This window comes from Dermatophagoides pteronyssinus, unplaced genomic scaffold (assembly GCF_027571235.1).
Source record: "Dermatophagoides pteronyssinus isolate colony J.1.1.1.1 unplaced genomic scaffold, Derpt_VIB-CSIC_2022.12 sq0008, whole genome shotgun sequence".
Classification (NCBI taxonomy): domain Eukaryota; kingdom Metazoa; phylum Arthropoda; class Arachnida; order Sarcoptiformes; family Pyroglyphidae; genus Dermatophagoides; species Dermatophagoides pteronyssinus.
The window spans coordinates 1542309-1566928 of NW_027461532.1; the positions used below are offsets into that span (position 1 = coordinate 1542309).

The 24620-nt window shown below is 28.9% G+C and overlaps 12 protein-coding genes, 1 long non-coding RNA gene and 1 other non-coding gene across 16 annotated transcripts; 6 read left to right on the forward strand and 8 right to left on the reverse strand.

The window, feature by feature from the left end:
• Positions 1-566: 566 nt before the first annotated feature.
• LOC113788928 (uncharacterized) lies at positions 567-3008 on the forward strand. Its single transcript, XM_027338393.2, has 2 exons — positions 567-917; positions 1002-3008. The coding sequence occupies exons 1-2, from the start codon at positions 680-682 to the stop codon at positions 1466-1468; spliced, it is 705 nt and encodes a 234-aa protein (XP_027194194.2). The 5' UTR covers positions 567-679; the 3' UTR covers positions 1469-3008.
• Positions 1462-3544, reverse strand: CCT7 (chaperonin containing TCP1 subunit 7). The gene is made up of 2 exons (XM_027338392.2): positions 3401-3544; positions 1462-3324 (listed from the first exon to the last, which is right to left on the reverse strand). The coding sequence occupies exons 1-2, from the start codon at positions 3413-3415 to the stop codon at positions 1705-1707; spliced, it is 1635 nt and encodes a 544-aa protein (XP_027194193.1). The 5' UTR covers positions 3416-3544; the 3' UTR covers positions 1462-1704.
• A 179-nt stretch (positions 3545-3723) lies between these two features.
• On the reverse strand, positions 3724-5512 carry LOC113788909 (testis-expressed protein 264-like). Its single transcript, XM_027338373.2, has 2 exons — positions 4592-5512; positions 3724-4505 (listed from the first exon to the last, which is right to left on the reverse strand). The coding sequence occupies exons 1-2, from the start codon at positions 5126-5128 to the stop codon at positions 4215-4217; spliced, it is 828 nt and encodes a 275-aa protein (XP_027194174.2). The 5' UTR covers positions 5129-5512; the 3' UTR covers positions 3724-4214.
• Positions 5513-6160: 648 nt separating this feature from the next.
• TRNAV-AAC (transfer RNA valine (anticodon AAC)) lies at positions 6161-6232 on the forward strand. Its single transcript has one exon. It is a non-coding gene; the product is annotated as a tRNA-Val (tRNA).
• A 194-nt stretch (positions 6233-6426) lies between these two features.
• LOC113789066 (uncharacterized) lies at positions 6427-8610 on the forward strand. The gene is made up of 2 exons (XM_027338554.2): positions 6427-7083; positions 7151-8610. Exons 1-2 carry the CDS (start codon positions 6557-6559, stop codon positions 8577-8579), a joined length of 1956 nt encoding a protein of 651 aa, XP_027194355.2. The 5' UTR covers positions 6427-6556; the 3' UTR covers positions 8580-8610.
• On the reverse strand, positions 8550-10171 carry LOC113789068 (uncharacterized). Its single transcript, XM_027338558.2, has 2 exons — positions 9903-10171; positions 8550-9831 (listed from the first exon to the last, which is right to left on the reverse strand). Exons 1-2 carry the CDS (start codon positions 10057-10059, stop codon positions 8636-8638), a joined length of 1353 nt encoding a protein of 450 aa, XP_027194359.2. The 5' UTR covers positions 10060-10171; the 3' UTR covers positions 8550-8635.
• A 299-nt stretch (positions 10172-10470) lies between these two features.
• LOC113789067 (isocitrate dehydrogenase [NADP], mitochondrial-like) lies at positions 10471-13615 on the forward strand. Of its 2 annotated transcripts, XM_027338555.2 has the most exons (6): positions 10471-10632; positions 10752-11106; positions 11191-11676; positions 11749-11885; positions 11951-12406; positions 12669-13615. In XM_027338555.2, the coding sequence occupies exons 2-6, from the start codon at positions 10894-10896 to the stop codon at positions 12757-12759; spliced, it is 1383 nt and encodes a 460-aa protein (XP_027194356.2). In that variant the 5' UTR covers positions 10471-10632; positions 10752-10893; the 3' UTR covers positions 12760-13615. The 2 variants fall into 2 exon arrangements, with proteins under 2 accessions (XP_027194356.2, XP_027194358.1); XM_027338557.2 differs by lacking the exon at positions 10471-10632 and having other exon boundaries at positions 10967-11106; positions 11210-11676.
• On the reverse strand, positions 12955-14481 carry LOC113789070 (gamma-aminobutyric acid receptor subunit beta-like). The gene is made up of 3 exons (XM_027338559.2): positions 14322-14481; positions 13753-14255; positions 12955-13684 (listed from the first exon to the last, which is right to left on the reverse strand). Exons 1-3 carry the CDS (start codon positions 14363-14365, stop codon positions 13053-13055), a joined length of 1179 nt encoding a protein of 392 aa, XP_027194360.2. The 5' UTR covers positions 14366-14481; the 3' UTR covers positions 12955-13052.
• A 1023-nt stretch (positions 14482-15504) lies between these two features.
• On the reverse strand, positions 15505-17019 carry LOC142645228 (uncharacterized). The gene is made up of 2 exons (XR_012846372.1): positions 16036-17019; positions 15505-15907 (listed from the first exon to the last, which is right to left on the reverse strand). It is a non-coding gene; the product is annotated as an uncharacterized LOC142645228 (long non-coding RNA).
• On the forward strand, positions 15582-18858 carry Dsp1 (Dorsal switch protein 1). Of its 2 annotated transcripts, none has more exons than XM_027338365.2 (4): positions 15582-15742; positions 17558-17792; positions 17860-18195; positions 18259-18858. In XM_027338365.2, exons 2-4 carry the CDS (start codon positions 17649-17651, stop codon positions 18403-18405), a joined length of 627 nt encoding a protein of 208 aa, XP_027194166.1. In that variant the 5' UTR covers positions 15582-15742; positions 17558-17648; the 3' UTR covers positions 18406-18858. The 2 variants fall into 2 exon arrangements, with proteins under 2 accessions (XP_027194166.1, XP_027194167.1); XM_027338366.2 differs by lacking the exon at positions 15582-15742 and adding an exon at positions 17119-17479.
• A 234-nt stretch (positions 18859-19092) lies between these two features.
• LOC113788903 (uncharacterized) lies at positions 19093-20542 on the forward strand. The gene is made up of 2 exons (XM_027338367.2): positions 19093-19696; positions 19763-20542. The coding sequence occupies exons 1-2, from the start codon at positions 19231-19233 to the stop codon at positions 19843-19845; spliced, it is 549 nt and encodes a 182-aa protein (XP_027194168.2). The 5' UTR covers positions 19093-19230; the 3' UTR covers positions 19846-20542.
• Positions 19919-20616, reverse strand: Pomp (proteasome maturation protein). The gene is made up of 2 exons (XM_027338368.2): positions 20400-20616; positions 19919-20331 (listed from the first exon to the last, which is right to left on the reverse strand). The coding sequence occupies exons 1-2, from the start codon at positions 20504-20506 to the stop codon at positions 20004-20006; spliced, it is 435 nt and encodes a 144-aa protein (XP_027194169.2). The 5' UTR covers positions 20507-20616; the 3' UTR covers positions 19919-20003.
• Positions 20617-20683: 67 nt separating this feature from the next.
• Positions 20684-22321, reverse strand: LOC113788901 (putative acyl-CoA dehydrogenase 6). The gene is made up of 2 exons (XM_027338364.2): positions 21885-22321; positions 20684-21779 (listed from the first exon to the last, which is right to left on the reverse strand). Exons 1-2 carry the CDS (start codon positions 22150-22152, stop codon positions 20761-20763), a joined length of 1287 nt encoding a protein of 428 aa, XP_027194165.2. The 5' UTR covers positions 22153-22321; the 3' UTR covers positions 20684-20760.
• Positions 22322-22511: 190 nt separating this feature from the next.
• LOC113788940 (E3 ubiquitin ligase RNF121) lies at positions 22512-24166 on the reverse strand. Its single transcript, XM_027338409.2, has 2 exons — positions 23665-24166; positions 22512-23592 (listed from the first exon to the last, which is right to left on the reverse strand). Exons 1-2 carry the CDS (start codon positions 23930-23932, stop codon positions 22709-22711), a joined length of 1152 nt encoding a protein of 383 aa, XP_027194210.2. The 5' UTR covers positions 23933-24166; the 3' UTR covers positions 22512-22708.
• Between the last annotated feature and the right edge of the window lie 454 nt (positions 24167-24620).

The window sequence follows — 24620 nt, forward strand, 5'->3', positions numbered from 1 at the left end:
TTTTTACTAGCAAAAGAATCATAGTAGAATGAAAAGTTAACAAAAAAAATTCATTATATGATAATTACGGTTTGATGATCGATGATGGTAAAAAAAAAAAGAATGAAATTAATCGGAAAAAAATCTATTTTTAAAGATAAAAAAAAATTCAATTAATGATGGGTTTATGATTTTTATGTCTTTTTTACCCAAACATCATTATGTTTTTTTTTCGATGATGATGATGATCATAATTGGTATCGTCATTTGATTCATTATTATTAGACACAATCAAATTTATGTACCCGTAATCAAATTTGTTTTCTTTGAGCAAAAAAAATTTAAAATTTCAATTTCAATTTTAAAATTGATGATTTATTGGAAAAAAATTTGAAATGACATTGAAAATTACCATCGAAAAAAAAATAATTAAAAACAACAACAACAAAAAAAAAAAAGATGAAACGAAACAGGATAACAGGAAAATAATATTCGTTGAATGAAATAAGATTTGTAAATAAAAAAATCGATATATCGATTATTGAACATCGATTGTTTTAATCATATTTTTCTTTTTTGTTTTCTTTATAATTAGATTTATTTATTTTTGATTATTGCTAAAAAATTTCATTTATTTGGATCGAAATCTTTGTTTGTTTTTTAAAAGAATAAATCAGAATTATTGATTCTTCGAAAGAAAATGGAAAACATTATCATAAATTTATTTGGACAATTATTACAATTGAATCAACAACGTATTAATAATTGGAATAAAATTCAACAATTACAAGGTTCATGGAATACATTTAAATTATCACTTTTAGATCCGGCATTTAAAGATTCGCAAAGTTTTTCCAATGAATTTCAATCCAAAATTGATGAACTTTATGTTTTAGAATTTAATGATGATCAAATGGATTCATTAGCTATTATAGGTGGTGAGTGAAATTTCGAAATGATAATTTTTGTTTGTTTTTTTTTGTGAATTTAAAAACATTTTTTTTTGTTTGAAAAAAATACAGATATGATTGACAAATTGAATCCAGAAATTGATGATTTCGATGAAAAGATACGAATCACAATACAAAACTGTCAAACAAATCGATTAGTTCGTAAAAAGATTATCGATTTGTTACGAAAAAAATTTAATGATTCCAATTCGACAACTGTTGATAATAATAATAATGTGATTAATGAAACATTGATGAACATCGACGATCATGAACCACAAACAACTTCGAATGGATCAACACAAATTAAACCATTGACCACAACAATCGAAATAGCCGAATCAAATTCTATAAGTGATAATGGTGATCAGCTTCCGCTAATAACAAATCATCGTTCTAATATTCAAAATAGACCCAATAGACGTCATCAAAGTAATCAACAATTTTATCAAGGAAAACGTCGATATCGTTGTCCAGATTGTAAACGTTCATTTCGTAGTAATCCAAAACGTAGAGATCATCAATCAAAATGTCATTGATCGAAATTATTTATTTATTCATTTTGTTATCATGTTTGCTCAAAAATGTTCCATTTATTTCATGTTGAAAAACAATTGTTTTTTTTATACAAAAAAAAATTCCATTTATTCTCTGTGTTTATTCGCAATTTTTTTTGATATTAATAATTATAAAAACCATGAACAATTTTGAAAATTAAAGCCGTTCATTTGTGATAATTGGAAAAAAAAATATTCATTATTTTTTTTTGTTTTCCTTACATTCCCATTCCCATACTTTGTGCCGCTGCTGTTTGTTCCTGTTGTGCTCTTGGTGCTTTAATTGTTTCATCAACAGATAATATCAAACATGTTGCTTCAGTAGCGGCAATCATTGCATTACGTTTAACGACACTTGGTTCCCATACACATGCTTCATAATTATCGGATATATCTTCCGATCGTACATCGATACCATACCATTTACCATTCGGTTCTGAATGACGTTTACGTAATCGATTCAATAGATTGGTAGCATCAAAACCGGCATTATCACATAGCTGTCTAGGTATAACTTCTAATGATTTAGCCATTGCTGCAATAATTAATTGTTCTTTACCAGCAATCGTACGTGAATAATCACGTAATATACGTGATAATTCCATTTCAATAGCACCACCACCGGCAACGATTGAATCATTTTTCAATGCACGTCTTACAATCATAATAGCATCATGTAATGAACGTTCAGTTTCTTCAATAAATTGTTCAGCACCACCACGTAAAATGATCGTTACTGTTTTTGAATTTGGACAACCAGTAAAAAAATTATAACGTTCTTTACCAATTTGTCGTTCTTCAAAATGTTCACATCTACCAAGATTTCCATCACCAAGATCGGAAACGGTTGTAAGTATAGCGCCACCACATGCTTGCATTGTACGGCGAAGATCTTCATCCTGTACACGACCAGCACAAAACATATCTCGATCGGCAAAATACTGTGTAGCAACATCACCAATCGGTAATTTTGATAGAACAACTTTAGCACCAGATTTCCAGATTTTTTCCAATTTATCATAAAGAATTTGCCATTCAGCATCAACTACACGTTGATATTCATCTACTGAATCAACACGAACTTCGGCATTATCTTTTTCTGCTTTCAATTCTAATTCAATATTCAATAAAGCAATCTTAGGATTTTCATATGTTTTCGGTTGCATTTCAAAACCAGCATATGAAAATGTTTTCTTAAAAGCAACACCGGCAACCAATAAACTTTCTTCAAGTGCACCACCTTTTTCTTTTTTAATACCTATCATATTCATTGGTAAAAGTTCATCCAATTGCATAACAGCATTGACAACCATTTTGGCGAAAAAATCCTTTTGATGTGCAACAATTTTCGATGATAATGTTGTAGCGGCACATTTTTCCAACAATTCACGTTTAAGTTTTGGATCATTAACGGAAAATTTTACCGATAATTCATCAAATTGTTTAAGAATAATTTGTAAACCTTTACGAAATGAACGTATGATCACCTGTGGATGAACACCTTCTTCAACAAATGGTTTTACTTGTTTAAGAAATTCGGCTGCAATCAATGCAACCGATGTTGTACCATCGCCAACTTCATCATCCTGTGAACGGGCAATATCAACCAATGTTTTTGCACCCGGATGAACAATGTCCAATTTTTTCAATATTGTTGCACCATCATTTGAAATAGTCATTTCACCTTTTTGATTGACAATCATTTTATCCATACCACGTGGACCAAGTGTTGTACGTACTGCTTCAGCAACAGCTTGACAGGCAGTAATATTACTAATAACCTGTGCTTTACCTTGAGTATTTTCAGTACCATCTTTCAAAAGAATGATTGGTGGATTCTGACAAATTAAAACATTAAACAAAAATGAATCATTTCAATCAATCAACATCAAATACAAGCAAATAAATAATTACCATAAGACGCATCATTTTTTTTGGTTTGAAATGATTAAAAATTATCTGAAGATTTGAAAGGAAAAAACAAAAATTAATCAGATTAAAAATTCAATTGTATTGAATGAATGTATGGAGAAAATAAAAAAGCACGCCGGTTTAATTGTGTGTGTGCGAAAGAGAGAGAGAATCGAACAATTGAAAAATTTTGCAATAAAAACACACGCCTTTATGGAATGCTGTTCATAAATATCAGGACACACAGAAAAAAATATGAATTTTCGTAAATCACATTGTTCCATGATTAAAGCTGATATTTTCAATCAATTTTGTGCAAAAAAAAATTTAAAATTTTAATTTTTTATTATTAATTTCATTCATAAATCAATTGGATAAAATTGTGTGCTTGTGTATGTTGTTGTTATTGACAAAATTATTGACAAAAAAAACTGCCGCAAAAGAAAAGAAACATTTCATTTAAAAAAAAGAAACGTATATTAAACGTTAATTAACAAAACAAATTAACAAAATATTCTATTGAAATGAAAAAAAAGCAATGCAAAAAAATAAACGAAACGAAAAAGAAATTGCAGTGTTGAATTGAAACGAAACAAAAAAAAATTAATAATGTTGGTCAATTTGACAGCAAAGCACACACCTGATTTTTTAATTTTTTCAAAAAAGTTTTTAAGTTCTGGCCTATTTAGAAAAAAAAATTTGATATTATAATTTTTGATTTTGTTTTTGTTGGTCACATTATTATTATATGTTGTTGGCATGTTTGATTGGCTCGCGAAAAAAAAATGAAGAAAAAAAGATTGAATTCGTATATCGATTAATCAACCAATTCATATGATGAATCAGAATTACGTTCACCATTTGATTCTTGTGAAGAATCTTCACCAATAATTTCTTCTTCTTTATTTTCATCAATGATTTCTTCGTTATCCGATTCTTTCGGTGATGATTGTGGTGATGGCGATGATGATGATAATTGTTTTTGTTGTTCGGCTAATTTCATCGAGATCAAATTGATAAAATCATTTTGTTTTGATAATGGTAATATATAATGAATATTATCACCATCATAGATTTCGATTTTAGGATAGGCAGTAAGACGATTTTCCTGTAAGTTTTACGAAATAAAGTGTGAAAAAAAATTTGAATATAAAAACAAACAAACAAACAGAATTAGAATGAAATATAGTATACCTGAATATATGATTCGATAGATGAATAAACACGACGACTACCAATAACAACAGACATAATACCACGATAAGGAAATTTTACATAAACAACTGGATCAACTTGTTCAGGTAATTGAGCAAAACGATAACCTTTTTCCATTAACATTGATTTAATTATTGGATGTTTAATAATTGAATCATCGGATATGATTGCACCGATCATAAAAATATATTCACATGAATCATAACGTTCCACATTAATAAATTTTCTACGATCAATTTCATTCAAACGATCACGTTCTAAATAGATACCGAATGTTGAATATTTTGAACGAAAATCCATTGGAAATATTGAACAAATTTCGGTAAACAATGATGAACTATCCGAATATTTTCCATAATCAATACGATAAACAATTGAACAATTACCATATTTATATGGTGATTGTCCACTTGATACATTGATTGTATCGAATAGACCAAAATAATTTAATGCAAACAATATGGTTAATATTAATATTAATGATAATAAAGCTATGGCAATTATCAATAATAACATGATTGAATTTCAATTTTTTCTGTTTGTTTGTTTGTTTGACTAGGGACGATTCAACTAATAATAATAATGATAATAACAATCAATGATGATTATGTTAATCAAGGCGATGAAAAAAAAACAAGACCAGAACAACAAAACAAAAAAAGAAAATTTTCAATTTAATGTGAACAGTCGACAATATTGATCAATCGATTGATTGATTGATTGTATTGAAATGGACCCTGAAATCTTGTTAAAGGATTCCCAAAATTGTATAAACAAAAAAAAATAAATCTGGATAATTGAAAAACCACCCCCAAAACAAAAAACAATAACAAAAAATGGTCGAAATCCTTGAAGACGTTCAACGTTGATGTTGATGATGATGATGATGAAAGAGGGTGACGATGCGCCATCAACAACAACAAACAAAATGCAATATCTTTTCGAATTGCGTCTGCGTAATTTGATTTTTTTTAATTTTTTTTCTTTCGAACAATTTTTTTTTGTTCCAGTTTTTTTTTGTTCCTCTTCTTATCTTATGTCCAGTTTTTGGTTATTTTGTTCCAAAACTGTTTCGATTTTTTTTTGTTTCTCAAATCAGATCATGTGAGCAAATTTTTTTGTTTGTTTCACGATAACAAAAATCAGGTTTCGTTTTTTTTTTCAGTGATATCATTTTTTTCAAATTTCTTCCGGATTTTCGTTATAATTTACAGTTGATCTGTAATCATTTGTATGATTTTATCGTTTTGTTTTATTATTATTATTATTTGGTTAAAATAACGATCTAATGTTTTATTTACAAATTATTATCATTATTACATAATATCAAATACTTGGAGAGTTGTTAATAGAGTTGAATCCTGATCTTGATTAACTTGTTATCGATTGTTTGTAAATAACAGGTTTGTAATGATTTTTGTTATTTGATGAAAATAATTCCAAAAAAATTCAATGTTATTTAACAATAGAAAAATTCATCTCTTAAAATATCTAGAACAGCAATGGTCTAGTTCGATTCACTTGTTTGAATTTGAATTTCGGAATAATGTGCCTGTGATGTAGTGGTATCATATCTGTCTAACACACAGAAAGTCCCAGGATCGAAACCTGGCAGGCACAAAGATTTAAATGTTCCGAATTTTTTTTTCTTTTAATTTCATTGTCCATATCAAAATGATTGATATTCCTAAACATCAAAATGATAAGTATTTTTTTTAAATCTTCGTTAGAATTGTTGATTTTTTTCAGAATTTTAATTCTATGAAAAAAAAATGATTCCGGAAAAGAATTTTTCCCACAAAAAACAATACTTTTTTCTTTCATGGCATACTATACAGATGGAGCCATCGGTTTCATCGATGTAAACACGCATTTTTTGTTGATGGTGCACGTGGATGCATTTTTTTCACATTTAATTTAATTCCGAATAGAATAATCTTTAAAATGTCGAAAATCGTTACGAAACGTTTTCATCGTGCACATCTTTCGGCACCATATTTACGACCATCACGAAATGATAATAATAATGTTTTGCGTAATGAATCTTTGGAATTACAAAGCCAAGAATTATTGAATAACATTCTGGAACAATTACATACAGATCGTCCATCTGAACGAACATTCGGTACCGATATGATTATTTCATATATCACAAATGAACTAATATCATCGGAAAAATTCGATAAAAATAATGAATTTCGTAAAATTCTTCAACAACTGCGAACAATGATTTGTGATCGATCTGAAAATGTTCGATTCGGTACGATCGATGCTTTATGTCATCTAAGTACATTGAATGAATCGATTATTAAACAAATGGCCGAACAAGATATTCAAATTCATCAAGAGATTCTTAATTTTTTTCAACAATTTTTACTTCCATTAAATGTTGATCAAATGAGTGGTAAAAATCGTAAAGTTTCCAGTTTGACTATTTTTATCGATGCTTTTAATCTACTAATAAGTATTTGGTTTGTTTTTTATCGTTGAATATATTGATTTTTTGCTAATTAAATCTATTTTTGTTTGGAAATTCAGTGATCATGTTCCTGATACTATCGATTCGGTAATCAATTTTGTTGGATGGAAACAAATTCTGCTCAAATGCATCAACATTCATTCATCGAATGATTTAGATCGTATGAATTTGACAATAGCTGCCATACAATTGTTATCATTAATCATTGATGAACGTCGTGGAAATCGATTTATTCAACGTTTTGAATTAAATGATTCGTTTAATGAACTAAATAATCGGCTTGAATCTATGAATTCGACCGAAACATCGGTAGACGTCCCGTCGACATCAACCGGAAACTTTTATCTCCAATGTCTTTTGCTTCAAATGTCATGCAGTGATCTTAATCCTACATCCGCACCTAACGAATCGATTTTTGTGCAATTGGGTCAATTAATTCGACGAATTTTTAATGCAAATTTTAATGAAAATTTTAAAAAATTTATCGAACAAATCGAAGATGATTTATCCAATGAAATGCAAAAATTACAACAAATGTATCCATTATATCAGGAATTACGATTATATCTATGTTGTAAACAATTTTGTTTTGAATGGTTAACCAACATGACTGGTTTATCTTTTGATAATGAGGATGCAAATGAAGATGAAATGATGGAAGATGACAATGTCGAAACAACGGAGCTTGATCCATCTTTACAACAATTCATACAAGAACAATCGATATTATCGATTATTTCGAATGAATTATCAAATATTCCATTTCGAATCGATACCGATCATTTGTATGGAAAAGAAATCATCAACCTAATGGATAATTATCTAATGACATCATTAACATTATTACATAATCTGATTGGTCATCATTCATGTTTATCGTTTACCATGAATGAAATTGATAAAATATGGAATATTGTTTTTCTTATTGCTTTTGATGATGATAAAATGGACGAAGATAATGTTCGAACAGAAACACAAATATCGTTTGATGTACGAAAAGAAGCCATAAATGTCATCAGACAATTTGTACAAAAATTTTCCGATAATAGCAATAAATTAACTATGGATATAATAAATCAATTGAAAACATTATGGTCACATAACGACAATGATTATGATCTTAGAATTAATATTGTTAAAATTATATCGGATTATCTACAAAAATCATCAACAATCATAACTGAACGATCATCAATGATAATAGAATGGATTCGTTTTATATTGAATACATTGACAATGAATTCAAATCATTCATCATTGATATTTGCAGCCGAAATATTAGATTCAATTATTGATATACTATCTGATGAATCGATTGCTAGTGAATGTATTCGAAATGATTCATCATTATATTCATTGTTGACTAATAAATGGCAACAATTTCAACGATTAACCAGATCGAAATCAATTCAAAAACAAAATCCATGTATAGCAATTGTACATGAAAATATGCAATCATTTTTAGATTATCTTCGAAATTTTTTATAATTAATTATTATTAAAAATTATTCTATACAAAGTTTTTTTTTCAGATTCAAATTAGATTAATATCGTTCCGGTGGTACATAATCCTCTTCAACCACTGTTTTTGAACGAATTTCAGCAATACGTTTTTCGGCTTCTGTAAAATCAATTTCATGTTTGGGAAAATTTTCAAAAAAATAATATAAACGTTTTTTCTCTTCGAATTCTTGTTGTTTTTGTTCGATTTCTTGTCGTCGACGTTCACGCAATAAACGTTCCATTTGTTCATCCAAAACTTTACGACGATTTGTTTGAAATTGATCAAACAATTCTTGTTGATTAGCAATATCGGATGATTCTAATTTCGGTAAATCTTCAATTCGTTTATCAATCAATGTTGACATTGTTATCGAAGATGTTTGATCAATTTTAGTCAATTCATTGAGACGAGATTTTATCGTTTCAAGTTCTGTAACTTTAAATAATTCTAAATGTTTATCAATAACTTTTATCGGTTCAGCTGTAATAGTTAATGATTTTCCAATACGATCGAATAATCGTAATAAACGTTCCCATTTTTGGTAATAAATTAGACCGATTACCATTGATGTATGGGCCAATTTTAATTCTTCATTCGATTCAGTTGATGATGATTTTTCCAATTCTCTTCCGAAAAAATAAAGACATTTACCAAATATATGATTACGATTTGTAAGATCAAAATGATCATCGAAATATGGATTTGTTAAAAATGGAACACGAATATATTCGATTTCATCGTCATCATCATCATCTTTTTTATCAGCCGATGAATCTTCTTGATCGATTGGTGCAAGTGAACCATATTGATTATCGATCAATAATCGATTTAGAACAAATAATGATAATGTTTTCGTTATATCATTACCCGAATCTTCTTGTAACATCATTAATTTTATAACATCGAATGCTTCAAACCATTCTTCAGCACGTATGGATTGATCCAAAAAAATATTATTGATAAAATGATCCGGAAAAATACCATATTCAATACGATTATTAAGAATGTGCATCAATTCGGTTCGTTTTTGTTGTGCAAGATAAAATCTACAGGTAGCATGATGTGTAGATTCAAGTGTATCAACTGTTTTAGGTGTTTGACGAAATCGCCGTAAAATATGTTCCAATTCCATTTGTGATTCTGGCCGATGAAGTGAATTGATAAAAATATCTACATCGATTGCTGTAACCGGTTTCTTTTGTTGATATTTTTGATTCAATTCAAAAAAGTATCGTTCTATTTATTAATTAGATATTTTTTAAAAAAAGCGAACATTCAAATCTTATTCAAATAAAAGGAAAATTTACCCGTAGAAATATGTTTCAATGTTTCATCTTGTTCAAAACGTTTTGACCATTCATTATCACATGAATATGATGATGATAATAATGTACGAAATTGTTGAAAAGTATTTAAAAAATATAATTTTAATCGATTATTATATCGAATCATCATCATCATCATCAGATTGATTATTTGGATTTTGTTAAAAAAAAAGAAAGAAAAAGAATTTAGATTCGATTTAAACACACATGTGTATTCTTTTGGAACAGTTCATAAAGTATAGGATCCAGAAAATTTTTTATTTATTTTTAAACACAATATTGTGTTAAAACCTTGGAAACTGAATGCAGCATTTTCATTTTCTGTGTATATTCAAAGCCAATTTCAGCTGCAGTGTATGCATACTTCTGCATGCAGAATGTGATGAAAAAAAAGGCAGAGATACAGAAAAAAACAAAATCTTCATTGTTCACGTACAGACCACCGCACAACAAAGTACACCATATCACCGACGATATACGACAACGTGGTCGATAGGAATATTTTCAAATTTATTTTTATTTTTTCTTTTAAAAAATTTATTTTCTTTTTTCAAACTTTTTTTCTTCAAAATTTCCATATGTATATAAAGCTGTGATTTAATTTGGATTATTATTCAAAAAGTGAAACACGAGTGAAACGAATCAACTATTAACGATTCCAAAGTCTAAAGTGTGCGAGTGAAATCCAAACAAGAAATTGCAAAATCATCGGGTATTGTTTTCTTTTTGTATTTAATCAATCTTCAAATGATGATTTTTATCATGTTTTTTTCGTGTATGCAAGAAAAATATTTAGATTTTGAATTTTTTTTCTTTCATTCTAACATTTAGTAGATCTTTTGACTTCGTCGAATCACTTTTCATCAAAATAAAAATCATTCCACATTTGATTTCAGGGGAGAGAGTATTTTTTCGAAAATTCACATTTTCCAATTAATTACGAAAAACCAAGTGAAAAATTTGAAACAAAACAATGTTACGCATTCAGTCATTATGGCAACAATTGTCAAAATCATCGAAAATATTTGGACAACAATTATCGGCAACATCATCAATTGTTAATGATCAACAATTTCGATTTGTATCATCAGATGGAAAAGTATCACGAATTAAAGTTGAACGTCCTATTGTTGAAATGGATGGTGATGAAATGACACGTGTTATTTGGGAAAAAATTAAAGAAAAAGTTCGTATCCATTATCATTATTATTCGAAAAAACAAAACAAATTGATAGTGACCAAAACAAAAAATTTCGCTATTTTAAAATAGTTAATATTTCCATACATAGATCTTGAATGTCTTTATTATGATCTTGGTCTACCATATCGTGATCAAACCGATGATCAGGTTACATTCGATGCTGCAATGGCTATTCTTAAACATAATGTTGGTATTAAATGTGCTACAATTACACCGGACGAAGCAAGAGTTGAAGAATTTAAATTAAAACGAATGTGGCCATCACCAAATGGTACAATAAGAAATATACTTGGTGGAACAGTATTTCGTGAACCAATCCTAAGTAAATCAATACCAAGATTAGTACCAGGTTGGACTAGACCCATTACAATTGGACGTCATGCATTTGGTGATCAATATAAATGTACGGATATTGTTATCGATGGACCAGGTACGGTTGAATTAGTTTATCGTCCAGCTATTGATGGTAGTGAAGAACAACGACATTTAGTCTATACGTTTGAAAATAAAACAGCATCCGGTGGTGTTGCATTATCCATGTATAATACTGAAGAGGTTTGTGTGATATCTGATGATTGAAAGTTGAATAATTTTCAATCAATTTTAATTTTTTTTTCAAATTCAAAGTCAATCATTGGATTCGCTCATTGCTGTTTTCAATATGCCTTGATGAAAAAATGGCCATTATATTTAAGTACAAAAAATACAATTCTAAAACGTTATGATGGACGTTTTAAAGATATATTCCAAGACATTTATGAAAAGTAATAATTTGAATTGATTAATTTGTATTTGAAGAATTTGTTTCTAATCATTTTTTTTACAATAGAGAATATCGTGAACAATTTGATTCATTAGGTATTTGGTATGAACATCGATTAATCGATGATATGGTTGCACAGGCATTAAAATCAAATGGTGGATTTGTATGGGCTTGTAAAAATTATGATGGCGATGTACAATCGGATGTAATTGCACAAGGTTATGGTAGTTTAGGTCTAATGACATCTGTATTAGTTTGTCCAGATGGTAAAACTATTGAATCAGAAGCAGCACATGGAACAGTAACACGTCATTATCGTGAACATCAAAAAGGACGACCAACATCAACAAATCCAGTTGCATCAATATTTGCTTGGACACGTGGTCTTGAACATCGTGCTAAATTAGATGGTAATCAACCATTAAAACGTTTTGTTCGTAATCTAGAAAAAGCCTGTATTGATGCAATCGATGATGGCCATATGACCAAAGATTTAGCTGGCTGTATACATGGTCTTAAAAAGTATGTTTAAAATGTTTGTTTTTTTTTCATTAGAATTTTTATCCTCTTATTCTTGACACTCATTATGCTTTTCGCCATAGCATATAAGTGAATGCTAAATAGAGGAAAATCAAAAAATATTGCACACCTTCTGTATCTCGATTTTGATTCAATCATTTCATATCGGTGATACTTCCTCTAGGTGCAATACATTTCAATATTTATTTATTTATTTGATAATTTTTTGTCGAAATATTTATCACTTTTTTCTTTTTTTTCATAGTGTTGGCGAAGGCGATTATTTAAATACGATGGATTTTATGGATGCAATCGTTGAAAAACTTGAAGATCGTTTATCAGGCAAAAAAGAATGAATGAATGAACAAACAACCGAAGTTTATTCATTCATTTGTTGACAATTTAAATCAACTTAATTTTTTTTTTCATCTCACACTTTATACATTCTTACCATCAATCATCTTCATCATTAATTTTATTCAATCAATCAATCAATTATCATTTTATGAATTATATTTTCTTTTTTTTTCATAATTATTTTCATTCAAATATTTAATTTTCTTTTTTTTTATTGAAAACAAAAAAATGATAAAAAAATAAATTTCAATATCAAACCAAAAAAAAAATCTGTTTTTTTTAAATAAAAACATTATTTAGCTAACCATAATGTTAACCAATATGATATATTGAATAGAATAAATATCATTGGCATTACAATTCTTGAATAAAGATTCATTGAATGTTGTCGAACGATTTGTCCTTGTTCTAATTGATATGATTTACCATTATCACCATGTGGACAACGTGATACAGACGATACGAATGATATAAAAATCATTAACATACAAACAAATACATAAATATCGATTGCAGTTAATGAATATTCATTTGGTCGTGAAATTGTTGTTGTAACACCAAACATTATAATCAATATACCTAATGATGTAAATATACCGATTAATATTCGCGCTGTTGAACGTTCAATTGGATCGATACATAATGACATCCATGATAATATGACAAGCATTATTGATGGTAGATATATGTGAAACAAAAAATAACCACATTTACGTTCTAAATGTATTTTGGCAATCAATCGGCTATATGATCCAGTGGATAATTTAATTCTTTCCTCTTTATGTTCAATAACATTATGATCATTTTTATTATCATCCGAATTGTTTTTAATAATTTTAAATCCAATCAATGATGGTGGTGATGAATCAATCAATACCGAATCATCAATCCATTTATATAGAATATCACTTGCTGAAAATCCATCTTTTTTTTTAAATAATAAAAAATATGTTAAGAAAAAAAGTTATTTAGAATCCAAAAAATAAACTTACAACTTTCAATTTCTAATTTGCAAACAGGATGATCGGATGGAAAATATCCAATACGATTGGCACAATTTACAATCGCCGTTAAACGATGACTATAAAATACTTGACCATTTGATTTAATACGTATAAAACGATTACCATCGCTAAATGAATTTTGTGCATGTGTATCAAGTTGTTTAGCTGTTGATATGAATGTATCGGGTAGCCAAATTGATTCGGATTGTTTCGTTGTCATTACAACATAATTAACATTTTCAAAATCATTTTCGAACATTAATCTTGGATCATACCACATTTGTCGAAAATAAAAATCAATCATAAAATTCATTGAATCCGGTGATGTTAATCCAATATCCATTACATACATCGTTACATTTACATTAACCGTTTTGTTTTGTTCAAAATTTGGTCGAACATTTTTCAATGTTTTTAAATCATTTTTATTGAATAAATGTTCAATAATTTCTGTATGTTTTATATCATTTGCATTGGTAATCACGATAACACTGTAGAAATAATAAAAAAGGGTTAATTTGTCAGAAAAATTAGTTCAAAAAAAATCAATTACATACATTGACAACAACAAAGCTGTCCATTTGAACATTTTGAAAAACATTTTGGATTATTTTGGGATTCGACAGTTGAAAAAAAAAAATTTTAGGGTAAAATGATGAAAATATTGAATTTGTATTTATACTATTCACCACCATCATCATCATTATTGTTTGTTTCGTTTTTTGGATATTATCATTGAATCGATAGGGTTTTTTTTATTGATATTTTTTATTTTTTTACCGATTTCAATCAAATCAAATTGAAAGTTGTTTATTTGAACTTTGTATTTTGTGCTTGCATAAAGATATGATGATTAAATCAATCATCGAATTGATTATTTTGTTGTTGTTGTTGAATCCAATTAAGAAAACTCTAAATTCAATTCAGATCATAAGATTTAGATTTTTTGTTGTTGATGAAATGTATCAACTACTGTATTATCATCGAATTTGATTGTGATGAATAAATTACCGAGACCGATTTCCGATAAGATTTTTTCTTAATTTTAATTTCCAAAATTAACCAAAATCGCCTAATTTTTTTTTACCTGTAATTATTAGTTTCAAATTTCCATTGTTTTTTTTACAATTCAAAATACTGGGCGGCGCTGCTTATCGAAATATGTCGACATTTTGATTCCGGCTTATACCAATACAACAACAATACAGGGCTTCATCACACAACTCAATGGCCATCATCATTATAATGATGATACGCCAGTACACAATGGCGGTTTGGTATATTTTTGAAATATAACGCCACAACGTGATCAAAATAAGAACTAAATCCCCGTGTATAGATTAATTTCTTGATTTGATTTGATTTTAATCGAAAAACAAAAACAAAACAAAAATTTCAAATTATAATTTATATTCGATGAGATAGAATTTGATTTGATTTGTTTGTTATTATATTCCATTATCATTTTAGATGTGGAAAAATTTTCAAAGTTTCTTGAATCATTTTATCAATCCAATCAAAATGCGCGCCAAATAAAATATATTTTGAATTTTGAATATTTTTTTTCAAACATTTCAATTCAACTTGAAAGCGCATCTGCTTGCTCATCAGCGAGAGCAACACAAACACAATGCGCCTGCTCAATTCGAAGTCGTTGGATTTGACTTTTCTTCGTTTCTATTTTTCTTGCAACTAATTCGAACACATACAAAAACACATACAGATTTTATACGTTCGAACTTTTCAAGTTTTTGTTTCGTTTTGTTTGTTGAGGTTTATTTTTTTTCCCATTGCATTAAGTTTTCATTTGGAGAACAAAATCATTTGGAAAATCAATTTCATTTCATTTTCATTCAATTTGCTGAAAAAATTATTCATTTTTTCTTTAAATCGAGACTGTGAAATTTCATCATCCATTTTTATTTGGATTGGTTTTTGTGTGTTTGTGTGGTTTCAATCCTAATCATCCGAATTTTTGGTAAGTGTTTTACTTTTTTACTTTGTTGTTTATGAAATTCCAAAATTTTTGAATCTGTTTTGGTTTGTTGTTATTATATCTGACGATATAAGTTCAATGTGTTGATTGATTTGATGTCAATGATTCATATTGAATGATGTGATTATTTGATTTAGTTTGTTTGATCTATATCATTGCAATGATATCATTATTATTATATGATGTCATTCATTATTTTTTGTTTGTTTGATCAATATATCGTTATAATAGAAAATCAATGATCATTGACATATGATAGTTTTATTAATATTTACCTGTTAGGTCATTATTTGCATATTATTTTACAACGAAATGATTTTTCAGAGATGTTTTTTTTTGGAATTGGTTGAATCAAATGACGCAAATTTGTGACTTTTTTTCATTGATAACCGTTTTTTTCCAGATAATCATTTCCAATTATTAACATCGATGATTTTCGAAAATAAAGTTCATTTCTTTTTTTGGCGGTTTCGATTAACGCGTGCGCGTAAATTTTGTTACCGCCAAAATAAAAAAAATAAAAAATAGCCACGCATCCGAATTGGAAAATGTGTAACAAAATCAATGATAAAATAGATATTGAATTCTTTCATCTTAGAATTTTTGTTGTTTTATTTTTATTTTTTTCATTACAATTGATTATATTTGATCTTAATAAACTATCACAATGGCTGCCTTTTTTTCTTTCTGTTCGATTGATGCACCATTTTTCTTTTCATTCCACATTTATTACAGCAAATACACACATACACACCTTGTGTCATTATATATAAGCAAAAATGTATTGAAAAAAATTGGCTGTAGTTTTTTCTTGCTTGAAAATCTCATAGCTTCGCCGCCATAGACAACCATTAGATTTTCTGTGTGTTTGTATATTTGCCATTTTTACCATTGCAAATTAATGTATTATAATGGAACTGTCATGGCTGCCAAAGTCTATGATGGTGATGATTTCTTGGTTTGGTTTGCTTTTCAATGCAAGTTCTATGTATGTAATGATGAACAATAAACCGGCAGTGTATGTTCGCTCGTATAGCAGATACGAAGGCAGCCATTATACGCATAGGCCTGTTTGGTTCAGTTTTTTTAGCAATTTGTGTGTGTTTAGATTGCCTGCCTGCATTGAATTTCTATCGTATTTTTTATACATGTAAAGTCTATGACGATGATGATTACAATGGGATGTATGGATAGAAAGAGCGCATAAATGCTATGTTGGTTGAGTGATTGGAGATATGTATGATATTGGATGTGTGTGTGTGTGTTGAATCGTTGAATGTTTTTTCTATGCTATGGCAATGGCGGTCTATGGAATGAACTGCCTGACTTGCCTTAGCTTGCCTGTTTGTCTCTATGGGCAAATAATGTGTATGTGAGATTTTTTTCTAAATGGTGATTTGGTTTTTCTATAGATTTCCTATGGGGTAGTGTGTGTATGTAATAGGTTTCAACCAACAGCAGCAAAATCGTATAGAAATAAGCAAGTAAGACAAAAAAACAAGGCAGGCTTATTTCTATGCCTATCTCGACATATAACAACGAAGAGAATAACCGTTTGGATAAAAAAATATAATTTTTGTTCTCTTTGTCGTCGAAATCAAATATTCGTATTCGTGTCGTCTTCGTTGTCGTTGTTTTTCATTATCTTGTAATTCCGATTGTTCATCGGTTATTACAACCAACAAAAACCTTCAACGTCAACCGAAAAAATTCCATGCTGTAATTGTTTTGATAATATTCGATTTTTCATTTTTCTTAACATTCATAATTGATTTTTTTTCTTCCAATCTTTGACAGATCGATCGTAATCAGTTTGCTGAATTCAATTTTTATTGTCACTATATCATCAATTTCGTGTCATCTTTTCATTTCATCAACTTAATTGATAATGGGAAAAGATAATAAACCTCGTGGTCGTATGTCGGCCTATGCATATTTTGTGCAAACTTGCCGTGAAGAACATAAACAAAAACATCCGAATGAAAACGTTGTATTTGCAGAATTTTCGAAAAAATGTTCCGAACGCTGGAAGGTATGTGTAACCTTTAGAGTTTGATTTGCAAATCATTACTCAATATTCGAATGTTTTCTTTTTGCAGAACATGAGCGATAAAGAGAAAAATCGCTTCCATGTAATGTCCGAAAAAGATAAAAAACGTTATGATGGCGAAATGTCCCGTTATAAAGCTACCAATAAAGGTGCCGAAAAAGGCCGCAGGAAGAAGCGCGTCAAGGATCCCGATGCACCAAAACGATCATTGTCGGCATTCTTCTGGTTCTGTAATGATGAGCGATCTAAAGTAAAAGGTCAGAATCCCGAAGCTACCGTTGGTGAAGTAGCCAAAGAATTGGGTCGTCGTTGGAATGCCTGTACCGAAGATCAAAAAGCTAAATATGAAGCATTGGCACTCAAAGACAAGGCTCGATATGAAAAGGTAAGTCAACTTGAATCAATTCTGACTGAATTTTCAACTAAAATTGCTTATTTATCTCATTAGGAAATGAAAGCTTATAAAGGCGGAAAAACTACTGGTGGCAGTAAAGGCGGTGCGAAAGGTGGTTCATCCAAATCAAAGAAGGAATCCTCTGACGAAGAAGAAGAAGAGGAGGAAGAAGATGATGATGATGATGAAGATAGCGATTAGACTAATTAATTTTAGACCTGAATCGATTATCAGAATATTATCGCTTCTGACCATCATCCATCTTGAGATTCTCATTTACATTCATTTTTATATCCATGAAATTGTCATTATAAACATTCGATGATTCAACCACATACACATACACATTAAATTCATAACCCGAGTAATCGGATTTCATTTCAATTTTTTCGGGCTTAATTAATAATTCTTAAAACTTTTCTTTTTCATACATACAATTTGTAATTGATAAATTGACATAATAATTATCAAAAGCAAAACAAAAACAAAAAATTATAGCCTCATTTATACTCATCAAATTCTCATATTGAAATTAATTCATTTTTTTTCTCATTTAATTTCATTTCGATTCATTTTGGTGAATTTACATTTCAAATGTTGAAAACACATCCCTATCTATAATTGCTATTAAAATATCTTCATTTAAATACGAAATTGACCATACAATTAATTTAAAAAAAAGGAATAATCGATGTTATATGTCAAATTATTGATTGAAAAATTTACAAAAATTTTCATCAGATTTTAGACAAACAATAATGGTAGCCTATTTATAATGGTAACAATTATGGCGCGTATAAATTGGCTGGAATTTTTCAAAATTTTGCTCATTCATTTTGATTATAATGCCATCTATCCATAGTTTATCATCAATTTAATTGTCTACATCACCTTCATGAAGGTGCATGCTGTTGTTGTTTTTGTTGTTGTTGTTGATTTGTATGATATATTTTTTTGGATGGTCAATTGTTTTTCGATTTGTGTTTTTTCAAAATTGATAGGGAAAATAATAATCAAAAAACGAATATGAGTAATTTAGTTGAACGAACTCGGGAATTTTTACCGAATGATATTATCGAACCATCTTTATCTGAACGAGAAAAATTAATTGATGAACGAATTGAAGAATTACGAAAGAAACGTGAATCATTTGATCCGGAAACCGAATTTGTTGGTATACGACGGCTAGGATCAAGCTATACAGCTGCCGAACCGTTTGCATATTTTGATGGACCTAGTCAACATCAACTTCGTTTTGTCCATGTTACATACATTGGTTTGACTTCAATGGTTATGGCTGGTGCAACGATTTTTGCTTTTCACCTAAAAACTCTTCCATATGTTTCTTGTTTATTTCGTGGTGCATTATCGGCTATACCAGGTGGATATCTTGGTCATAAATTTTTTGATTGGCGACAACAATTTGGCCGTAAAAAAAATAATACCTTTTTTGCTTATGCACTTTTGCATGAAAATGATTTTCCAAAATTCGGTATGTTTATATGAACAACAATCAGATTTCACAGATATAATTGACAAACTCTTTTTTTTCAAACAGAGAGAAAAAAATTCAATGATATTACCCGTGATTTTACTGCTCATCGATCATTGAATATACCCGTACTGAAAATACGTTGGTAAAAACATTGTAATTGAATTGATTTGTTTGTAGTTTGTTCGTCTCAAATTAAAATGAAATGAAATTGAATTAAAATTTTTTTCAATTAGAAAAATTTATTTATTTATCATCATTTTTTTAAAGAAACACAAATTCTTTTCCCATCAATTTTGTTTGTTAATTACAAAATGTTCAATTTTCGTTCCATAACCATATGTGGTGGTAAATTAACTTCACAAAATTCATTCGGTTGATCGTATATATTTTCCGGCATAATCATCTCATCATGACCCAATAATACATCCATCATTAGATTTGAACTTGGTAAAAATGGTAAACGACCAACATTAGCGGCTGATTTACGTTCAGCTAATTGACGAAGTGGTGCCTGAATTCCTTGTACCGAACGTAATATCTGAAGATCACGATATTCATCACGAGCAAGACGTGTTTTTTCCAATCGTTCCAATGGATGACCACCATAGTTTGATTGTCGAATCGATGAAGGACTAAAATTATTATTATTTTTCACAAATAATTAAAAATTTATTATCAATGTTGGATTGAATTTTCTTACCCATAAATAAATGTAGATTTTAAAGGATTTCTTTGCTGATCAATTTCATATTTGTTACTGTGATTGCCGAATTGAACCACTTGTTCATGAAGATCATTTCTATCCATAGTAATCTTTTTTCGATAATAAAACTTTTAAAATATTCAATCTGTCAAATGAATATGAATCGATTTTGTAATAAAATGAAATTTATAATGCTCGAAAATATGCTTTGTCATTAGCGCTATTGCCGATATTGGCCAATGTTTGCCTGTGTGTGGCTGTTCATAAATGTTAGGATGAAATTTTTTTTTCAAATAACAATTATTAAAAAATTTATTTCAACTTTCAAAATCAAATGATAAAAATTAAATAAAAATGTTTAGGATTTATTTGCAAGTTTTTCATCTGCTTTTCGTGGCTTTTTAGGTAATATACCCATAAGATTGGAAATAATGCCCAACATAATTTCATCGGTACCGCCTGCAATTGACAAAGCTCGATTATCTCGATATGCACGGCCAACAAGTAAATCTTCAGTAAAACCCATACCACCAAAATATTGCAGGCATGAATCAATAACTTCACGAGAAAGACGACCAGCTTTAAGTTTAGCAATAGATGCTAAATACGTAACATTTTCGCCATTCATCATTTCATCAGCAGCACGATAATTAAGTGATTTTAAACATTCAACATCTGATTGTAATTCGGCTAAACGAAAATGAATATATTGATTATTGATCAATGGCTGATCAAATGTCATCCGTTGTCGACAGTAATCAATAGTTTCTTGTATGACACGGAACATCATACTCACTGCATTTATAGAAGCACAAAGACGTTCATCTTGAAATTGCATCATCTGATACATGAATCCTTGTCCTTCTTCACCGATTATATAACGATATGGAACACGAACATTATCGAAAAAAATTTCAGCCGTATCCGAACTACGTAAACCAATTTTGTCGATTTTTCTAGCTACCGTTACGCCAGGGCTTTTTAATGGTACAATTACTAATGATTTATTTCGATGAACTGGACCATGACTTGTATTTACCAACATAGTCATAAAATCAGCTTGAGCACCATTTGTGATCCACATTTTACTACCATTAATAATTAGATCATCACCATCACGACGTGCATACGATCGTAATGCAGCTACATCAGAACCACCTGATGGTTCGGAAACACCAACACAAGCAACATAATCACCGGATAATGATGGTGCAAGAAATTCACGTTTCAATTCATCGGATCCAAAATTTACAAGAGCTGGTAATGACATATCCGTATGTACCATGATTGAAGTCGTTATACCACCACAATTTATGTTAGCCAATTCTTCGAAAAATGCAACCGAATACGAATAATCCAATCCATGTCCATTATATTCTTTAAATATTATATATCCAAAATAGAATAAAATAAATTCAATTCATTAATATATATTCAAGGTTTTTTTGTTTGTTTTGTTTTGTTAAACAATTAATTTCTTACCTGGATCACGAGTTATACCAAATAATCCTGCATTGGCTAATTTTTTAAACACTTCATGTGCTGGATACATTCCTTTTGCTTCCCATTCATTTACAAATGGATTAATATCTTTTTCAATTATACGATTACATGTTTTACGTAATTCATCATGTTCAGTTGAAAATGTTACTGTACGTATTATCGATTTATTAATGTTGATGGTTTTGGAATTATAATTTTTATTCAACAATAAATTTATTGTTGATTTAAATAAAGGTTTTTTGAACATTTTTTTTTCGTTGTTGTTGTTGATTGTAATTAAAAAAAAAATCAAATCAATATTGAAAATTCATCAAATCAAATATTCACAAACAAATATTTTATATATAAAACAAAATGATTAAAAGTTTAAGTCATTTTGTTTTTGTTATTGTGTGTACTCAAACAATAACAAAAACAATTTATATTTGAGGGTACATCCAGACCATTTTTATTGGGAACACCGTTATCTTTAAAATGATGTTTATTTTATAACGAAAAATTCGACTCATTATATAATTTTTAGATTAATTTTTTTTTCAATATAAACAAAAAAAAAATAATATACAGTTTGATCATCACGAAAACTAGATGGGGATACTATAGTGTTTGAAATTTTTTTATTATTCAAATGAAATTAATTATTTGTTTTTTTTTATCTCCTGTTGCTTATGATGATAATGGAGGTGTTGATGAGCTGTTTATATAACAAGAATAATATCAATGTGTGTGTGGGGGGAGAAGTGTATCAATTTTTCTTGCTTATTTAATAGAATTTAATAGATTATTATTATTTTTGAATATTATTATTCAAGACCAAAAATATAATTAACACCTTGTACGGCAAACAATATTAATGGTTGCCATGCAATCAAATAACGTATAAAATCCAATAGATTACCATAAAGATAATGTGGTTTTTGAAAAGGCAATGATGAGAATAATTTGTTGAGATCAACTTTCTCACGACAGAATGGACATAATTGTTTTTTACCAACTAAACACCAACCAAATATACAATATTGATGGTATGTATGGCCACATGATAATGTATAGGTTTTTTCTTGTAATGATGGATCCATTGTCATATTATTGTTGTTATTGTGACTACCACCATTAAAACAATCAATATTATTCAAATCGGATAGATGATCATCGGCTAATAAACTTGATCGATCGCTATCATCCATCATATGATGACTATTGATTGACATTGATGTACGATGAGTACCACCATGAGGACGGCCACATATTGCACAGGTTTTTGAATTTAATTGTTTACTAGGTAATGATGATGATGGTGAATAATAGCCAATATTTGCAGCTAATTTATCGACAAGAAAATCGGTAAAATCTCTTGTTAAAACACCATAATAAATGCCATAGAATAATAATAATATTCCAATATCTAATGTATACATTGGTTTTATACCCAAAAGAATATTGACACCTAATAATGTTAACATTATTATTGAATAACCGGTAACAGCAATCACCGATGATAATGAATATAAATAAAAGAACCAACGATATACTTGTCGTGGAATGGATGAACCATTAGTACCTAGTTTCTTATAGAATAATGGTCGATATATTAATAACATTGTCATCGCTGAAATAAATAACCAAATAATTATAAAACGCCAATAATGTTGATAGGCTGATAAGAATAATGGTATGATCCACATACCTGAAAAAAAACAAATCAAAACCAAAACAATTGAACACTCGGAAATCATTGAAAATTTGCAAAAATACGTACCAAACATGGAAACATTTTGATATGATTTAAAATGTTTTTTACGCCAATAAATTAATAATATTTGTGAAATAAACATTGCACTAATCAATATGAGTAACATAATAGCATGCATCGATTCATGACCACGATGTTTTTCATGCATAAGTAAATGTTCTTGTTGACTTTTCGGTAATGAACTTATATTTACTTTGGTTATATCGATTCCATGATAAATATGTGGACCATCATCATTGTTTAAATGATGTCCATGATCATGTTCTGAATCCATTTGCTCAAATTAAGTTTTTGTATTTTGTATTTTGTAAATTACAAATGAATGAATGAATCTTATTCGAAATTGAAATCGGATAATTTGATTAAAACTAATTAATTACCAGAGGATAAATTACATATTTAGAAATGATTGTAAATCGAAATTTTAACAACAAAAAAAAACACAAATCGACAACAAAAATTAAGACCACGCAAACATATCGATGAAAGAAATTTTCTTGGAAAGAAAAAAATTCTTAAATAATTCCAAAACAAATGATAAATAGGAAAATTTCTTGGAAATCCAAAAAAACCTTTAATTTTCATTTCGAACCACAGATGGCATTAAATGAGTCGAATTTGGATTCGAATTCGAATTCCAAAAAAAATTCTAAAAAAAGAATAGGGAGCATCAAAAGAACAAAAAACTGAATTTTTGAAAATTCAAATTTTCAAAATTTCAACAACAGAATTTCCATTTAACAACAACATCAAAAGCAGCATATCGTTTTTCATTTATTTCAGTTTTTTTTTTTGAAAATCGATTCTGATTAGAATCAGTGATTATTAACAACCATCATCATCATCATCATCATCGATATTTATGTATTATCAATTGGATAAAATCTTTTTGAAAATCGATTTGGCCAAAAAACACCACCACCATCATCATTATCATCAACAACAACTGCAAAACTATACAA

Coding starts and splice junctions, on each gene's coding strand:
- LOC113788928 (XM_027338393.2), top strand. CDS start 680: ATGGAAAACATTATCATAAATTTATTTGGACAATTATTACAATTGAAT. Junction 918..1,001: donor TTCATTAGCTATTATAGGTG/GTGAGTGAAATT, acceptor AAAAAAATACAG/ATATGATTGACAAATTGAAT.
- LOC113788909 (XM_027338373.2), bottom strand. CDS start 5,128: ATGTTATTATTGATAATTGCCATAGCTTTATTATCATTAATATTAATA. Junction 4,506..4,591: donor CTATCGAATCATATATTCAG/GTATACTATATT, acceptor TAAAACTTACAG/GAAAATCGTCTTACTGCCTA.
- LOC113789066 (XM_027338554.2), top strand. CDS start 6,557: ATGTCGAAAATCGTTACGAAACGTTTTCATCGTGCACATCTTTCGGCA. Junction 7,084..7,150: donor AATCTACTAATAAGTATTTG/GTTTGTTTTTTA, acceptor TTGGAAATTCAG/TGATCATGTTCCTGATACTA.
- LOC113789068 (XM_027338558.2), bottom strand. CDS start 10,059: ATGATGATGATGATGATTCGATATAATAATCGATTAAAATTATATTTT. Junction 9,832..9,902: donor ATTGAAACATATTTCTACGG/GTAAATTTTCCT, acceptor ATTAATAAATAG/AACGATACTTTTTTGAATTG.
- LOC113789067 (XM_027338555.2), top strand. CDS start 10,894: ATGTTACGCATTCAGTCATTATGGCAACAATTGTCAAAATCATCGAAA. Junction 11,677..11,748: donor CCATGTATAATACTGAAGAG/GTTTGTGTGATA, acceptor TCAAATTCAAAG/TCAATCATTGGATTCGCTCA. Junction 11,886..11,950: donor TTCCAAGACATTTATGAAAA/GTAATAATTTGA, acceptor TTTTTACAATAG/AGAATATCGTGAACAATTTG.
- LOC113789070 (XM_027338559.2), bottom strand. CDS start 14,365: ATGTTTTTCAAAATGTTCAAATGGACAGCTTTGTTGTTGTCAAT. Junction 14,256..14,321: donor ACAGCTTTGTTGTTGTCAAT/GTATGTAATTGA, acceptor TTATTTCTACAG/TGTTATCGTGATTACCAATG. Junction 13,685..13,752: donor CAAATTAGAAATTGAAAGTT/GTAAGTTTATTT, acceptor TTAAAAAAAAAG/ATGGATTTTCAGCAAGTGAT.
- Dsp1 (XM_027338365.2), top strand. CDS start 17,649: ATGGGAAAAGATAATAAACCTCGTGGTCGTATGTCGGCCTATGCATAT. Junction 17,793..17,859: donor AATGTTCCGAACGCTGGAAG/GTATGTGTAACC, acceptor TTCTTTTTGCAG/AACATGAGCGATAAAGAGAA. Junction 18,196..18,258: donor ACAAGGCTCGATATGAAAAG/GTAAGTCAACTT, acceptor TTATCTCATTAG/GAAATGAAAGCTTATAAAGG.
- LOC113788903 (XM_027338367.2), top strand. CDS start 19,231: ATGAGTAATTTAGTTGAACGAACTCGGGAATTTTTACCGAATGATATT. Junction 19,697..19,762: donor AAATGATTTTCCAAAATTCG/GTATGTTTATAT, acceptor TTTTTCAAACAG/AGAGAAAAAAATTCAATGAT.
- Pomp (XM_027338368.2), bottom strand. CDS start 20,506: ATGGATAGAAATGATCTTCATGAACAAGTGGTTCAATTCGGCAATCAC. Junction 20,332..20,399: donor AAATCTACATTTATTTATGG/GTAAGAAAATTC, acceptor TAATAATTTTAG/TCCTTCATCGATTCGACAAT.
- LOC113788901 (XM_027338364.2), bottom strand. CDS start 22,152: ATGTTCAAAAAACCTTTATTTAAATCAACAATAAATTTATTGTTGAAT. Junction 21,780..21,884: donor TGGTATAACTCGTGATCCAG/GTAAGAAATTAA, acceptor TAATATTTAAAG/AATATAATGGACATGGATTG.
- LOC113788940 (XM_027338409.2), bottom strand. CDS start 23,932: ATGGATTCAGAACATGATCATGGACATCATTTAAACAATGATGATGGT. Junction 23,593..23,664: donor TCAAAATGTTTCCATGTTTG/GTACGTATTTTT, acceptor GTTTTTTTTCAG/GTATGTGGATCATACCATTA.